The sequence below is a fragment of the Eumetopias jubatus genome, unplaced genomic scaffold (assembly GCF_037043125.1).
Source record: "Eumetopias jubatus isolate StellerSeaLion01/CBP00866 unplaced genomic scaffold, mEumJub1_p1.0 scaffold_3, whole genome shotgun sequence".
NCBI classification, from domain to species: Eukaryota; Metazoa; Chordata; class Mammalia; order Carnivora; family Otariidae; genus Eumetopias; species Eumetopias jubatus.
Window position 1 is genome coordinate 62,469,762 of NW_028274809.1, and position 18,432 is coordinate 62,488,193.

The 18,432-nt window shown below is 37.1% G+C and overlaps 1 protein-coding gene across 8 annotated transcripts in view; it reads right to left on the reverse strand.

Annotated features, from left to right (window-relative positions):
- The window catches only part of PPIG (peptidylprolyl isomerase G), a 51,171-nt gene that overhangs the window by 14,177 nt on the left and 18,562 nt on the right, over positions 1–18,432 (reverse strand). For all 8 annotated transcript variants that reach the window (XM_028123829.2, XM_028123857.2, XM_028123841.2 and 5 more), the window contains 3 exons: positions 18,228–18,315; positions 11,518–11,547; positions 11,288–11,427 (listed from right to left, as the gene is read on the reverse strand). In XM_028123829.2, the coding sequence (XP_027979630.1) occupies positions 11,288–11,427; positions 11,518–11,547; positions 18,228–18,315 (258 nt within the window). The remainder of the gene's footprint in view (positions 1–11,287; positions 11,428–11,517; positions 11,548–18,227; positions 18,316–18,432) is intronic.

The following is an 18,432-nucleotide window of genomic DNA, read 5'->3' on the forward strand; positions in this document are numbered from 1 at the left end:
ATTTGAACGCTGACAGGAATATTTAGGAATATACATTTGTGTACACATGATTATATTAGTTTTCTTAAAAGAATCGTTTTTTAGACCAATAATGAAATATTTATCAATAAAATGTTATGCCTAGAATTTGCTTCAAAATAACAAGAGGGGCACCTGGGTGGCTCAGATGGTTAGCGTCTGCCTTCGGCTCAGGTCATGATCTTCAGGTCCTGGGATCAAGCCCCACACTGGGCTCCCTGCTCAGCAGGGAGTCTGTTTCTCCCTCTTCCTCTCCCCACTACTCCTGCTCTCTCTCTCTCACTCTGTATCTCTCTGTCTCAAATGAATAAATAATTTAAAAAAATTCTTTAAAAAAACAAACAAACAAAATAACAAGAAAGAGAGAACTGGCCAGGATATAGGTAAAATGATACTGGCCATGACTTAATTGTTGAAGCTAAGTAATGAACACTACTGTTTGGTTATACTACTTCGACCACTTCTGTATATGTTAGTATTTTCCATGATAAAAAAAAAAATCAGAGCACAAAGAAAATACATCTTTGGACTGACCGTTGGTTGATTACAGACCTTAATTGAAAGGGTTAACAGCTGGTTTACAGCCTTTCGTTAGCCTCAGGAGCACCTGAGGATCTGGCAGTTGGCCAAATCATTCTTGAAACTCTTAGCTCAGAATTTATAGGAGTGTCCTAATTAAAAGATAAATGACAATCTGGCTGAAGTTACTATGTACTTTACCCAGGACTTGCGGTTCACCACACCAAGACTGTTTTTCCAGTACAGTAAGATGCTGCTGCACTGGAGAATAGGAATAAGGTATAAAAGGTGAAGGCAGGGGGAAGGGGAAAAAAAAAAGGTGAAGGGACCTGAGGTAAAGGCTTCGTCACACAGCCATGTTCCTCAGGATCATGAACATAACAAGAGTGAGATGCCTGGGACATATGCAAGCTCTGCCTAGAAATCATGAGATCTCTACTATGTTGTTGCTGTACAAACTACGCTGTTCCTGTCCTGAATCCTTTCTTAAAGGAAAATAAACTTAGTGCTGAGTAAAGTCTATTTTGTATTTTGTCTCATGAGTCCAACTGTTAATCTGAACCCAAGCCCACTACTGTCAGTTGAGGCAAAGAATGGGTATGTAAACATATACAAACTGAAACATCCACTTATATATACTACTACAAACCTGAGAGATGGGTGGGTGGGTAGGAGGTAATCAAACTTAAACTAAAGGAATAAATTCATAATGAATAACTCTAAATATGAGATCACAAAATAGGCAAGCAAAATATTTCACATAAACACAGTAACGCTTTACTTGATTACCATGATTTACCAGATTAACAAAGCTTTATTTACCAGTTCCAACTTATATTTATTTTGCATTGAGATTCTTTCCCATGATAAATACACTGCAGTTCGCTTCTTTAACAAACAAGCCTAATCTCCCCACCAAATGTATTAAATATATTTCAAATGACCATAATTTAGTTCACACATCACTTTTTTAAAAATATTTTATTTATTTGAGAGCAAGGGAGAGAGAGACAGAGAGAAAGCACCCACACGCATGCACCCACGAGCAGGGGGAGTGGAAGAGGGAAAAGCAGACTCCCTGCTGAGCAGGGAGACCAATGAGGGATTCGTTCCCAGGACCCTGGGATCATGACCTGAGCTGAAGGCAGTCGCTCAACCAAGTGAGCTACCTAGGCGCCCTCACACATCGCTTTTCAAGAAAACATCTGAGTGAAGCAAGATATCACAATATGACATGCCAGAGATTTATGATTTTTTATGGTAATATAATCTGTCTGTGTATCAGATGACATCTACTATAAGAGGAAAATAAATTGTGTTTTAGGAAAAATGCCTTGGAAAGGTGCTTAGAAAGTTCTAAGGTTGAAAAAAAATTCCCTCTTCTGATGTTTATCTATTATTTTACAAGTGAAATTTAGTTTACATGCCCTTTTCCTATGATCTGCTCAGGGAAAAAAAAGAGAAAATGTTTGAGAAAGAAATGGCAGTTGAAGAACAGAAGAGTGAAAAGGCAAAAAATAGGGACATGACAAAATCAGTATTGTTTTTTTTTTTTTTAAGATTTTATTTATTTATTTGACAGAGACAGTGAGAGAGGGAACACAAGCAAGGGGAGTGTGAGAGGGAGAAGCAGGCTTCCTGCAGAGCAGGGAGCCCGATGTGGGGCTTGATCCCAGAACCCTGGGATCATGACCCGAGCTGAAGGCAGACGCTTAACCAACTGAGCCACCCAGGCACCCCAAATCAGTATTAGTTCTAATAGAATATATCCTGAGTCTCAAAATCTGTGTTAAACTAAATTTAAAAATATGATTGAGGCACATTGTGAATCTGACTGAAACTTCATCCTTCTCAGATCAACAAATACAGATGACCACATCCTTGTACAGTCAAAATTCCATGTGTAATTTTTGACTCCACAGAAACTTAAATGGCCTACTGTTAACCAGAAACCTTACCAATAATTATAAACAGTCAAGCAAACCTACATATTTTTGTAGGTTTATATGGATTATATACTGTATTTTATTTTACCTTTTTAGAGAGGAGAGGTGGAGAGAGAGAAGGGGGGGCGGAGGGGTGGAGGGAGGGAGGGAGCGAGAGAGAGAGAGAGAGAGAGAGAGAGAGAGAGAGAGAGAGAGCGCGCAACTGTAGCAGGCTCTATGCTGAGCACAGAGTCTGTAGGTATGGGCCTCAATCTCTCAACGCTGAGATCATGACCTGAGCCAAAATCAAGAGTTGGATGCTTAATCAACTGAGCCACCCAGGCGCCCCTATATACTGTATTCTTAAAATAAGTGAGAGAAAAAATATTAAGAAAATCATAAGGGGCACCTGGGTGGCTCAGTTGGTTAAGTGACTGCCTTCAGCTCAGGTCAGGATCCTGGAGTCCCGGGATCGAGTCCCGCATCGGGCTCCCTACTCAGCAGGGAGTCCGCTCCTTCCTCTGACCCTCCCCCCTCTCATGCTCTATCTCATTCCCTCTTTCAAATAAATAAATAAAATCTTAAAAAAAGAAAATCATAAGGATGAAAAATACATTTACAGTACTATTATACTGTTTTTATATATTTTTAAAAATCCATGTATAAGTAGACTCATGCAGTTCAAACCCGTGTGGCTCAAGGGTCAACTGTATGTTTAAATGAGTAATATATAGATAGTATATAGTACATATAATAGTAAATAGTTTATAAATAGGTATGTAATATGAAGGCAGGATGTAGAGTATATGGGCAAGTTCCATAGTAAACTTAAAAGATATGCACCTTCCCTCACAGAGTTTAGAATCTATTTGGAAAATAAGACCAACAATTGTGCGTGCATTCAATAGCGAACAGCATCAGAAAATATACACTTCAGTAAATTTTCTAGAAACTGACTATAAATTGTATTAGGATTTAAAGTGAGTATGGTTAATAAACACAAAAGTAAAAAAAAAAAACACAAAAGTAGAAAGACTTTCAAGAAGTCAGTTCCACTGTTACACAACATATGTATTCCTATAAATCACTATGCTGTATATGAAAAATTACACATAAAAACTACATGGCTTATGGAAAAATGGGAAAGGGGGTGCAAAACCCAAAAATTTCATCAATGACATAAAAAAAGTACAGGAAACTAATAAAAATGGCAGCAGAGTTTTACACACGTTAAATGGTTAATACATAAATACAACAATAAATGTGGCACTTTGAAAAAAACCTAGGGTTCACCTGTGGCAATAAATATTAGGGGACTATAACTTGTGAGTTACTGTAAAGTAGTGGAAGGGTGATCTAAAATCAGATGTAAGGTTTCAGCAGTAGACTGTGCTTGAGTGTGACTCTTAACACAAGTAATTAACTGTGATAGTTTAGTTGATGTTTAAGGTGTGTGTAATGTGTAATTTTTGTGTATTCCTGTAAAGCTGTTACCCTGGATGTAATTTTCTGCATTCACTTTATGTTTCTTCTAAACAAGATCATGTATAAACGAAGGTGAAAAAGGTGTTACGTTGAAATTTTTTTCTAATATACCAATTGAATAAAACAAAAGCATGTTTTCAAAACAAACAGTATAGCAAAACTGACTATATTAAGATTTCATAGGAGTAGGAAAAGTGGGGAGTAATATCTGTACTTACAAAATGCTAATAAGCACGAACAAAAAGTCCCTTTATAGGTGTAATTTAAGAATGAGTAGATTAAGGGCACCTGGGTGCCTCAGTCGTTAAGCATCTGCTTTCAGCTCAGGTCATGATCCCAGGGTCCTGGGATCGAGCCCCGCATCAGGCTCCCTCCTCAGCGGGAAGCCTGCTTCTCCCTCTCCCCCTCTCCCTGCTTGTGTTCCCTCTCTCGCTGTGTCTGTCAAATGAATAAATAAAAGCTTAAAAAAAAAAAAGAATGAGTAGATTATAACCAAGGAGGTAAAAGACCTGCACTTTGAAACTATAAAACATTGATGAAAGAAATTAAAGATGACACAAATGGAAAGATATTCTACCCTCATGGTTTGGAAGAACAGATATTGTTAAAATGTCCACACTACCAAAACAATCTACAGATTTAATGCAAATCCTACTGAAATACCAAGAACGTTTTTCACAGAACTGGAAAAACAATCCTAAAATCTGTATGGAACCATAAAAGATCCTAATGGTCAAAGCGATCCTGAAAAAGGACAAAACTGAAGGTATCACAATCCCAAAATTTCAAGATACACTACAATGCTGTAGTAATCAAAACAGTACAGGTACTGGCCCCCAAAAAGACACAGAAATCAACAGAACAGAATAGACAATTCAGAAATAAACCCATGATTATACGGTCAATTAACCTATATAACAAAGGAGGCAAGAATGTACAACAGGTAAAACAGTCTCTTCAACAAAAGGCACTGGGAAAACTGGACAGCAACATGTAAAAGAATGAAACCAGACCACTTTCTAACATCATACACAAAAATAAACTCAAAATGGATTAAGGATCTAAATATGAGTTCTGAAACAATAAAAATCCTAGAAGAGAGCACAAGCAGTCATTTCTCTGACATTAGCCGCAGCATTTTTTTTCTAGGTATATCTCCAGAGGCAAGGGAAACAAAAAAACTATTTAAACTACATCAATATATAAAGCTAATATAAAGCATAATATAATGAACTATTCAGACTACATCAAAATATAAAGCTTCTGCAGAGCAAACAACAAAACTAAGACAACTAACTGAATGGGAGAAGGTATTTGCAAATGATATATCCAATAAAGGGTTAGTTTCCAAAACACATAAAGAACTTACACAACTCAACACCAAAAACCCAAACAATGCAATTAAAATTGGGCAGAAGACATGAATAGACATTTCTCCAAAGAAGACATCCAGATAGCCAAGACACATGAAGAGCTGCTCAACATCACTCATCATCAGGGAAATGCAAATCAAAACCACAATGAAGTATCACTTCAGACTTGTCACAATGACTAAAATCAAGAACACAAGAAACAAGTGTCGGTGAGCATGTGGAGAAAAAAGAACCCTCTGTACTGTTGGTGAGAATGCAAACTGTTGCAGCCACTCTGGAAAACAGTACGGCGGTTCCTCAAAAAATTAAAAATAGCATTATCACATGATCCAGTAACTCCACTACTGGGTATTTACTGACAAAATACAAAAACACTAATTTGAAAAGATATATACACCCCTGTTTATTGCAGCATTATTTAAAATAGTGAAATTATGGAAGCAGCCCAAGTGTCCACTGATAGATGAATGGACAAAAATGTGGCATATATACAATGGAGTATTACTCCGCCATAAAAAACAACAAAATCTTGTCATTTGCAACAACACAAATGGATCTATAGGGTATAATACTAAGTAAATAAGTCAGTCAGTGAAAGACAAATACCATGTAATTTCACTCTTGTGGAATTTAAGAAAAACAAACGAACTCTCTTTTAGAGAACTGATGGTTACCAGAATGGGGGGGGGGGGTGCTGAAATAGGTGAAAAGGATTAAGAGTACACGTATCTTGATGGGCACTGAGTAATGTATAGAATTGTTGAAGCATTATACTGTACATCTAAAACTAAGAGAATGTTGTATGTTAATTACACTGGAATTAAAATCAAATCAAATGGCTAAAGGAATTTCTCCAAAGAGAAAGGAAATAATAGAAAGTGGCCTGGAATTTCAGAAAGAAAAAACAAGAATGGGTAAAAGATACGAGATAAAGGAATACAATCAGTTCATGTAACTATAAATCATTCTTAAAAAGATGCTAGGGGCACCTCGGTGCCTCAGTCGGTTAAGCGTCCAACTCTTGGTTTCAGCTCATGTCATGATCCCAGGGTCGTGAGATGGTGCTTGGAGTCCACTTGAAGATTCTCTCCCTCTACCCGTTCCCCCATTTTCACACTAAAAATAAATAAATCTTAAAAAAAAAAAAGATGCTAATATCAAACACCTTAGAGTAATGCCAATTAAAATTAGCTGGAAAAAAAATCCCACCTATTATTAGGCTGACAAAGATTAAAGAGTTTGACAATACATGGCTTTGCAAAGTATACAAGGGTAATTAATTTTATGTTCAATGGCAGTGTCTATCAAAATTACAAATGCATGACCCCTATAATCTATTAATTCCATTTTTAGGAATTTATCCCCTGTAATCTATTAATTCCATTTTAGGAATTTGACCAAAATTCACATACATTTAGAATGATATACAAAATGTGGGAATGAAAACTGGGCAGAGACAGGAAGGAGACTTCATTGACTATCCTTTTTGGCCTCTAAATATTAAAGCAAATGAATATATTAAATTTTAAAAAATTACAGAGGGGCACCTGGGTGGCTCAGTCGTTAAGTGTTTGCCTTTGGCTCAGGTCATGATCCCAGGGTCCTGGAATCGAGCCCCACGTCGGGCTCCCTGCTCAGCAGGGAGTCTGCTTCTTCCCCCCCCACTCCCCCTGCTTGTGTTCCCTCTCTCGCTGTCTGTGTCAAATAAATAAATAAAATCTTTACCAAAAAATGAAAAAGAAAAGTTGTAGATACTGGGGTGCCTGGGTGGCTCAGTTGGTTAAGGAGCTTCCTTCAGCTCAGGTCCTGATCCTGGGGTCCTGGTATTGAGCCCCAAGTCAGGGTCCCTGCTTAGTGGGGAGTCTACTTCTCCCTCTTCCCGCACTCGTGCTCTCGCTCACTCTCTCAAATAAAATCTTAAAAAATTAATAAAAGGTTAAAAATTGTAGAAATTTTAAAACTTCCAAGTATGACAATAATGGTTTTCATTCTGCAAAAAATCCTCCTATAATTGCCTAACCACTTACACACAATCTGTTCCAAAGTACCTGTTAGAAACATGTAGGTATCCTTAAGGTCAAATTAAACATTACTAAAAGCAAAACGACAAGGCAAATTAAAAATCATAATGGATGAAAAGGAATTACAAAGAGTAACACTTTCAACTTTGGGCCATTTCTGGATAATTTTTTTAGATTATGTAGTTTGCTTATCATCAGGTAAAAGAATTTCCCAAACCTATTCACAGACCTTTTTGAGGGCTGGGATAGGATGTAGTGTAAACTATTAATTAGGCATTGACTTTACTAGTATGATATTAAAGTTAAAAAAAAAAAAAAGCTCCAGAACATTTTGCTTGTAAAAATCTCAGGTAAAAAAAATGCTGCCTTATTCATTTTTATTTGAGATCTACAGATTTCACACCAATGAATTTCATGTGAAACCTTTATATTGAAGGAAATTTCTAGGGCACCATCAAGTAAGATTAAAGAACAGAACAGAAATAAAAAACAGAACTACTCCTAAAACAGGTCTCCATTAGATATTTTCATTTCATATTACTGGTCTTATCTTCTAATCAGTTTCTAAGTTTAACATCCCACTATTTTCCATTAAAAGTGCCATCACCACTGCTCCTAATTCCAGGTTAAGGGCAGTGAATGGGATCCTGTTGCTATACAAACGAGTCTCTGATGTTCTTTACCATCTCCTGAGTACAAGATTCACTAGCTCCTTTCCTTGCTCTGTTCTTTGCATACTGCCAGGCAATGTTTCCTACCCACATAATATGCAAAATTTCTGCTCATATAACTATCTATTTATTGTCCTGTTGCCACAACTCAGCACTTGTTTCTGTAATATAGCAATGGCCCTGTTTCTTGTTGCATGGTCAAAGTATACAGACTTCTATTTTAACCCCTCTAGCAAACTCTGAAAAGACCATGACCTGAGGTCATGCCAACTCCTGAAAAACCAGTTAAGTATCTTGACCAAGGTAGTGGTTTCACCCTCTGGTGGTCTGTGTTCTATCCTCCACTCTGCTCTATGACAGCCTCTACAGAAATGCAGTTTTTATTAGCCTCCAGTGTTCCATTTCTGCATGTTTTGGAAGGTTCTTCTCCTTGACTGTGAACCTTCTCAGGCAAATTCAAGTGGCTACAAAAAGCAGAATTTCCAATCTTGCAACAGCAAAGGGAGAAAGGCCCAAGAAGATTGCCCAGACTCACCAAGACCATATACAGGTGGGCCCAGACAGTCAGAATTCTTCAGAAGTCTTTTTGTTTTCTTTCAGGAAGTTAGAAAAAGAAAAGAAAGAGTCTGTATTTATTTCTTTTTAAACTGGGGTGTAAATCTCTCAAACAAGGTTTTAAATATAATGATGATGAACACCACCATGTTGCACAAAACTTTTTGACCGTTTCCAATTTAAAACGGTTAAGGAGGCCATCAAACCTATAAACTCGATGTGAGACCCAGCTCTGCCTAAAAAAAAGATTATATAGATGCATTACAAAATCCATTCTGACGAATGTTCTGAATGGTAAATAAAGGACTATAGGGTCATAGGTTCCAAACTGTGTGACCTCGAATATAAAGATCTTTTCATATTTCCACAGTATGGTCCAGAACAGAATAGGCATGGAAGCTATCACTCAAAACAAATCTGACCTTCTCAGAAACTCCTGGACAGACACTAATAAAGGGCCAAATGTCCCTCCCCCCACCAAACTGCTGAAACTGGTAAGGGCAAGGCATGCTTCCTTAGCATAGTAAGATGCTATATCAATTTTCAGCACAATTTCTTGGTCATAATGGCATAGGTAAAATTAGCATTTATCTCTGTAAGTGAAAATATATTATAAAGACATAAATAGGGGTGCCTGGGCGGCTCAGTCAGTTACGCGGCTGCCTTCGGCTCAGGTCATAATCCCATGGTCCTGGGACTGAGCCCTGAGTCAGGCTCCTTCCTCAGCGGGGAGCCTGCTTCTCCCTCTCACTCTGCCTGCTGCTCTGCCTACGTGTGCTCTCTCTGTCAAATAAATACATAAAATCTTTAAAAAAAAAAAGACATAAATAATAACATATAGTGACATTCATTCACTTTCTCATTCTTTCAGCAAATATTCAAACACTGACATTTTATTACCAAAAGAATCTTTACACCAAATTTATTAGAGAATCTATGATAACTGCTTATGGTTTAAAAGGTGTATTTTTTTATTACTGCAATTTCTTTCCAACTATATAAACCACAGTATCCTTAACTTTTATAAGCAGAAAACAGATCCTAACACACAAGACCTTATAGACTATAAAATAAGAAAAAAAACCCTAATTTTTTATAGAGAATAAAAGATAGATTTCCTAGATGATATGGGAAGAAGTAATGCCTTAAACTAAAATGTTCCAATTGTACTAACAACACTCTGAAGAACTAAGTAACAGAACCAGGGTCTAAAACTTGCAGACATTAACACAGATTGCATTTTAATTTTTCATTTTTTAAAAAATAAAAGTTATTCAGTAACACCTCATTCTTTACTGGATCCTCACAAACACAAGGCATACATTATACCTGTTGCTTGTACATATAGACAGAGAGCCAGGCTCAGGAACACCAAGAAGTTATATAAACACTCCCATTATGAGCTGCAGCATATTCCTGCAATGGTTTATAAGGTATATATTTCATATTACAGAGAAGAAATCATAGGAATCAAAGTAGAAAACAGAAACAGAAAATTAAAAATAAGCCTTCTCTATGAACATCTTGGGTCTTTTTAAATTAAAACAAATGTGTATATTTCTTTTTTTTTTGAAAGATTTATTTATTTATTTGACAGAGAGAGAGAGAGACAGCAAGAGAGGGAACACAAGCAGGGGAAGCGGGAGAGGGAGAAGCAGGCTTCCCACTGAGCAGGGAGCCCCATGTGGGGCTCAATCCTAGGACCCTGGGATCATGACCTGAGCCAAAGGCAGACGCTTAACGACTGAGCCACCCAGGCGCCCCACAAATGTGTTTATTTCTAAATGACACAAAGAAATCAGTATACCTAAAACTTGAGAACAGAATGTTCTACTTAATGCCAATTCTGAAAGGAATGTTAAAGACTTTAAATGAGTTAGCAATACATAACAGAAAAAGGTCTAGATCTGGAGCCAGCAAGCTTGGGTTTGAAGCTTAGCTCCCTGATGTGGTAAATAACTTAATCTCCTTGACTATTTTCATCTGTAAAATGGGGGAAATACTACAGGGTTATTGTGAGGATCAGAAAAGATTATAGATGACTCTCACATTTGTTAAACATGGAAAACTAAGTATTGGTATTATTATTCCCTAGACTAGTTAGAAAGGGAAGAATAGAGTCCATTTATTATTTTATTGTTTTCTCCACAGGTAATCTCACCCTATACTTTTAGAATAACAGACCCAATACCTAATAAATGGTAGCAGTTACATATTTCACTTATATAATATAAACACTTAAAATATTCACTTAAAGTTCTTACCATTCAGATAATATATCAAACTATTGGTCATGTTAACTTCAAAACTTTTGGTCTAAGAAGTTTCTCAAATATGCCAGATGCTTCTGAATCTCAGGAGTGCATGAAAGGAAAATAATTTATTCCCAGTTTCATAGTCTATGTTATTCTCTTCAACTGTCATCTTCCCCCTTGCTGCGTGTTTCTCTAGAAGAGTATTTATTTACCATGCAATTTAGACAACTACCATTAAAAAAAAACAAAACAAAAAAAACAAAGTGGAAGGATAAATTATGGCAAGTAACAAGAAAATAAGTGATTCCATGGTAAATGAACAAAATATAAAGATAAAACACTTTTAGAAAACACAAATGCCTCATATTTATATTCACATTAATATAAATTTCATGCCAACTATTTAGAATGTCTCTGCTTGTTTTGTATGCATAAGCATTATCAGAAATATGCACTTGTTCTTACCTTTAGATTTGGGAATTAGCTCTCCACAACTGAGTATCCGCACCTCAGCAAATGGTTTGCTAGCTGCATCTGTTTTCTGGTTTTCTATCTCTCTCACAACTTCTTGACCAGATATCACTTGCCCAAAAACAACATGATGCCTAAAGAGTCAATTATAAGATGATCAATAACAGCTTTTAATTTTAACATTAATTTAAAATGGTCATAAAATAAATTAAAATAATCTTTACCCATCTAAATGAGGAGTTGGCTTCGTTGTTCTTTGGAAGTCATCAGATGGAATAAAAACAAAGTAAGAGAAAAACAAAGTTAGCAGCTCTAAAAAGGAAAAGAAAATAACTGCATTGGAAATAAAGTTGCAAAGAAATCAGATGCTATTTTAACATAATAGAATCTTACTAGATTAACCTTAAGTAGTCAGAAATAATGCAAGATGCTTTTTACATAATATATTTCAAAAACTTATTCTGATCATAAAAATTAAGACCTACTCATTCTTGAAATTTTATATGTAATTAAACATTTTGGTGTCATTTCTATCCATCTATGTTTCTTGCATGTGACTGGGTTCTTACTGAATATTCACAGGTGTATAAAGTTCTATGGTTGTATAATGTTCTATTGTATGGACAGACCATAATTTATCAAGATTCTACCAGTTCATAGGTTTAACAGTAGTGTTTTTCAATCTTAACATTTTAAACAGTTAAAGCATAGGTCAATCCCCTATCCATGGTTTTGCTTTCCACTGTTTCAGTCACCAACAGTCAATTGCAGTCATTCGCAGTCCAGAAGCAGATAATCCTCCATCTCACATACTGTCAGTTCAATAGTAGCCTAATACTACATCACAATGCCTGTTATTCACCTCACTTCATTTTTTTTTTAAAGATTTTACTTATTTGGGGCACCTGGGTGGCTCAGCTGTTAAGTGTCTTGCCTTTAGCTCAGGTCATGATCCCAGAGTCCTGGGATCGAGCCCCACATTGGGCTCCCTGCTCAGTGGGAATCCTGCTTCTCCCTCACCCCCTGCTTGTGTTCCCTCTCTCGCTGTCTCTCTCTCTGTCAAATAAATAAATAAAATCTTAAAAAAATTTTTTTATTTATTTATTTGACAGAGCACAAGCAGGGGGAGAGGCAGGCCAAGGGAGAGGGAGAAGCAGGTTACCCGCTTAGCAGGGAGCCTGATGTGGAGCTCGATCCCAGAACCCCGGGATCATGACCTGAGCTGAAGGCAGACACTTAACTGAGGCACCCAGGCACCCCTCACTTCTTTTCATCAGGTCGGCATTTTATCATCTCACTTCATCACAAGAAGGATGAGTGCAGTAAGATATTTTCATAGAGACCACATTCACGTAACCTTTGTTACAGTATATTATTATAATTGTTTTAGTTTATTACTATTGCTGTTAATCTCTTACTATCCCTAATTTATAAATTAAACTTTTATCTGTAGTTTCAGGCATTCATTAGGGGGTCTTGAAACGTACTCCCTGTGGATAATATTCAGATGGCCCTCATACATGTTCTGTTGGACCAGAAAAGAAATGGTCCTTATTGTGTTTATAAAATTTCCAATTAGCTGCCAAGATTCAAAACTTTGGATACTTTCACATAAAAATCCAGATTTCAGACCTTTACTGGAAAGCTGGAAGGTATGGCCCCTGGCATGTGGCAATAATGGGTCAGGCTGATTATCCCTGTCTTCTTAATACAGGGATTAATAGTGTAGATTCTTATCCCGGCAGGCTTTATTTGCTTATGTTACTTGCCTAAGACCTAAAGACTTTTGAGCTTTTTACCCCTGATAAACAAAGAAACTTCACAATGAAGAAAGAGATCTGGATTAAAACTTGGGACAAAACTCAGGACGCCTGGGTGGCTCAGTTGGTTAAGCGTCTGCCTTTGGCTCAGGTCATGGTCCCAGGGTCCTGCTTCTCCCTCTGCTGTTCCCCCTGCTTGTGCTCTCTCTGTCAAATAAAGAAATAAAATCTTAAAACAAACAAACAAGCAAAAAACTTTGGACCAAACTCAAAGTAAGCAAAAGTCCAACAAATGAAGTAATTTTTTAAAATCCTTTTTCCACTCCACACCAACCTTAAAGCCCTATAGTTAAGAAGACTGGTATCTGAGTAGCTCTGAAGACATACTGCTGCAACAGACTCAAGATGGGCACTGTATGTAATTTGTTATTTTAAAGAATCTAATCAAAAAAGGCATTAGAAATTTGGAAGAAGGAACACAATTTAAGCTAACCTTTGGTTAAAGCCCACACAATACTAATGGAAAAAGTTGAAACATGTACATGTATTTTTACAAGATCACCTTGCTTTTAAAACTAACCTATTATTGTTTTCTGACTCTAACAGCTATGCTCACCTGAACTTGCTTAAACCATCTAGAGATGTTAAAAACCTATGTGTATACGATATAGGTATTTGTATTACATATTACATTCAATGTGTGTGTGTGTGTGTGTGTGTGTGTATATATATATATATATATACAACTTGCATCCAGATTTAGTCAATCTTTGCCTCAGATACTATATTTGCCAAGTTCACTTGCTCACTAGAATTTACTTGTAACCCCTAAACCAATACTCCTCTGTTTTCATGGTCATTCTCAGATTGGTAAGAAAAAGAAAAAAAATGTATTGATGAGTAGAAAAACTAGAACTCTTGGGGGCGCCTGGGTGGCTCGGTCAGTTAAGCGGCTGCCTTCGGCTCAGGTCATGATCCTGGGGTCCTGGGATCGAGCCCCATGTCCGGCTCCCTGCTCGGCAGAGAGCCTGCTTCTCCCTCTCCCTCTGCCTGCCACTCTGCCTGCTTGTGCTATCTGTTGAATAAATAAATAAAATCTTTAAAAACAAAACAAAACAAAAAAACCCCTAGAACTCTTGTATAGTGCTGGTAGGAATGTAAAATGATGCAACCACTGTGGAAAACAGTTCAGTGGCTCCTCACAGAACTAAATATAGAATTACCATATGATCCAGCAATTCCACTTTTATGTATATACCTAAAATTGAGAAGGGACTCAAACAAATATGGTTATGTCAATGTTTACTGCAGCACTATTCATAATAGCCAAAAGGTGGAAACAACCCAAATGTCCACTAAACTAAATGTGGTATACACATATAATGGAGTATATTCAGCCATAAAAAGGAACAAAGTTCTGATACATGCGACATGGTTGAACCTTGAAAACAGGCTAAATAAAATAAGCTCGAAACAGAAGGACAAATATTGTATGATTCTGCTTGTATATCTAGAACAGGCAAGTTCATAAAGACAGAAAATAGAGGTTACCAGGGACTAAGGGTAAAAAGAAATGGGTTAGTTTCTGGGACAATGAAATAGTTTTGGATACAGTGGTAACAGCTCCATAGTACTGTGAATATAATCAATACCATTAAATTATACACTTAAAAATGGTTAAAATGGCAAATTTTATATCATATACATTGCCACAATAATTTAAGATTAAAAACTGAAGTTTTCTCCTTTAAAAACAATAAAACAAATTAAACAAGGGCAACCTAGAAATTAAGAGATAAGGAAAAAAACATATAGAGGGAAGATTCTGAAAATATACATGAAGGATTACATAAACTTAACAGAGAGATTTTGGTTAGCACAGGAAGGATTTTTCTTAAAAAAAAAAAAAGAGAAAACAAATGGTAATACTAAGTGTTGTTGAGAATCTGGTAATACTGGCACTTTGCATAGTGCCGATATCAGAGTACAGTAGCAATATACATGGAAAGGCTTAAAAATGTGTAAAAAAGGGGCACCTGGGGGGCTCAGTGGGTTAAACGTCTGTCTTCAGCTTGGGTCATGATCCTAGCATTCTGGGATCGAGCCCCTGTCACGTTCCCCTGTCACGTTCCCTGCTCAGCGGGGGGTGGGGTGGGTGGGTGGGGATCTGCTTCTCTCTCTCCTTTGGGCCCCTCCTCCTTGCTTGTGTTCTCTCTCAAATAAATAAAATCTTCAAAAAAACAATGTGTAAACATTTCACTAAGTAAACTCTTAGCAGCTTATGTAAAATAATTAAAAATGCATCAAACAGGTACAACAATGTTCAATGAGGCAGTGTGAAAACCAAAAAACAAGTCAAATGTTTAAAAATTAGCATAATACATTCAAACAATGGATTCACATATAGCTATTAAAATGTTAATTAATACTTCGTGATGTGCAGAGATTTATACTGTATCCAAAAGTTGATTAAACAGTATATACAACATTTATTTAAGATTTTTATTTGTCAGAGAGAAAGAGCACAGCATGGGGAGCAGCAGGCTCCCCGCTCAGCGAGGAGCCCAATGCGGAACTTGATCCCAGGACCCTGGGATCATGACCTAAGCCAAAGGCAGACGCTTAACCAACTGAGTCATCCAGACATCCCTATATGCAACATTTAGCTTACATTTTTATTGCCGAGAATGATACCCGGGAGATGGGAATGTTTTTCTTCTTTTTATCTGTGTTCTTTTTCTACAACCAACATGATATAAATCGTTTTCAATTTTTTTAAATAATCAGAAAAATCCCCACAAAGGAAATTGGTTGAACGAACTAGAGCAGATTCACACCACATTATGCAGCTGCAAAAACAAATGAAAAGGATCTCTATGAGCTGATATGGAGTGACTTCCAGGATATACTAAGTGAAAAGAGCAAAACATTGTATATGGTATATGCTGTCTACCATGTAAGAAAAGGAAAATAAGGAAATATATATGTACCTGTGTTTATTTTTATAAAGAGAAATACAGGAAGGGGTGCCTGCATGGCTCAGTTGGTTAAAGTCTGCCTGCAGCTCAGGTTATGATATCCAGGTCCTGGGATCAAGCCCTTCATTGGGCTCCCCGCTCAGCAGTGAGTCTGCTTCTCTCTCATTCTCTTTCCCCACTTCTGCCCCTCCCCACCACTCATTCTCTCTCTCTCAAATAAATAAATAAAATCTTAAAAAAAAAAATACAGGAAGATAAACCAGAATCTAATGAGGCTGGTTACTAAAATGGATGGGTGGAAATGGGATGAAAAAATGGGTAATGTCAATGAGGGTGAAGAGTTAGGTGGGAGTGATACTTTCAGAGGCATTCTTTTTGAATCACACAATGTTTTATAAACAAACACAAAACCAAAAACACAAAAAACAAAACAAGGTGAGAGAACAAAATATAATCATAAACAAATGAACCTAACATATTTTGAGTCACAAAACCACACAAAATTCACAACAAAATGTACTAACCCAAGTCACTTTTATTTTTATTTATTTTATTTTGGTTTTATTTTATCCACTTGAAAGAGAGAGACATAGCTAGAGAGGGAACACAAGCAGGGGGAGTGGGAGGGGGAGAAATAGGCTTCCCGTCGAGCAGGGAGCCCGACGCGGAGCTCGATCCCAGGACCCTGGGACTATGACTTGAGTCGAAGGCAGATGCTTAATGACTGAGCCACCCAGGCGCCCAAGTCACTTTTAAACAGTTATTTTAACTACATACCCTCAATCTAAAACCAAAAATAACTATAAATAAACAGTAACTCTAGTTAGTAGGTTACTTTTCATAGCAGTATATAGAACGGTGAATTTTTATTCTAGGATTCAGCAAATAGGTAGAAATTTTGAAGATAATGGGAGCCAAGTTTCTCACTGTTAAAGAAGGGAGTTACAGGGGCGCCTGGGTGGCTCAGTCGTTAAGCATCTGCCTTCGGCTCAGGTCATGATCCCAGGGTCCTGGGATCGAGCACCACATCGGGCTCCCTGCTCCGCGGGAAGCCTGCTTCTCCCTTTCCCACTCCCCCTGCTTGTGTTCCCTCTCTCGCTGTCTGTCAAATAAACAAATAAAATCTTTAATAAAAAAAAAAGGGAGTTACAAATATGAAACAGTAAAACACTGGAATAATCTATATGGTGCTTACAGATTAAGTTCCTCTTGAGAGTAGGAGAGTTTAAAGCTAATGAAGAGGAGACCAAATCTGTACCCATAGGTTTTTTTTATCATTAAAAAATATGCACTGTTTTAATTTTTTTTTTAAAGATTTTATTTATTTATTTGACAGAGAGAGACACAGCAAGAGAGGGAACACAAGCAGGGGGCGTGGGGGAGGGAGAAGCAGGGCTCCCGCTGAGCAGGGAGCCCGATGTGGTGCTTGATGCCAGGACCCCGAGACCACCACCTGAGCCGAAGGCAGACGCCCAACGACTGAGCCACCCAGGCGCCCCAAAAATATGCATTGTTGACAAGAGCCCTGGTCAAAATTTTTGGGGGGTCAGAATTGGAAAGGATTAACAGTACTGACTTTGGGGCTATAAACAAATGTTAGGGAGTACATGAATTCACAAATATAGAATCTCTTAATAATGAGGATCAATTATATTTTACTCTTTGTAATCAAGTAATTTATAAGGAGATACTCCGTAAATATCCTGTTTATTATTAAGTTTACCCTCTAAATAGATAATTCTTTCTTCAGTCAATCATTACTGAGATGAATGGAAAATGGTGACTTTTCTATCATTCCTTTTACATTACTAGCTGACATTCTACTAAGAAACAAGCTTTTCCTTCTCCCTTGTTATTTATTCATTTATTACTCAGAGCTGTATGGGCTCCTGGGTTTCTATTTTATTTGATAGTCTGATACTATCATTATTTATTTTGATGCTCAAATTGTTCTAATTTGGCCAGTGGGAACCTCACTCCTTCAGGCTGGCTCCTGTGCCCTTTTGACAAGTCTTTATCATTTTGAAACTTTAGTAATACAGTTCAATTTCCTTTCAATAATTTTGCTCTCTTCAACAATTCATTGTTCTCCTTCCTTCAAAAATTTTCCCCTTTATGGATCCCCCTATTAGTGATCAATGAGAAATGACACACCAAAAAAGGCTTATTTTAAATAATCACGGCATACATACTTACATGAAGAACTGTGAACCATTTGTATCCTTCCCTCTGTTGGCCATAGACAAGAGAAATTCTTTGTTGTGTTTAACAGCAAAACTCTCATCTACAGAAAAGCAAAGTTTATAGTTACATTACAGGTATAACCTCCAAAAAAGTTTCATTTTCACTCTTCATCTCTTTTGTTCATGTGCTCTTTAGCACCAGGCAAAATTTAGATAAA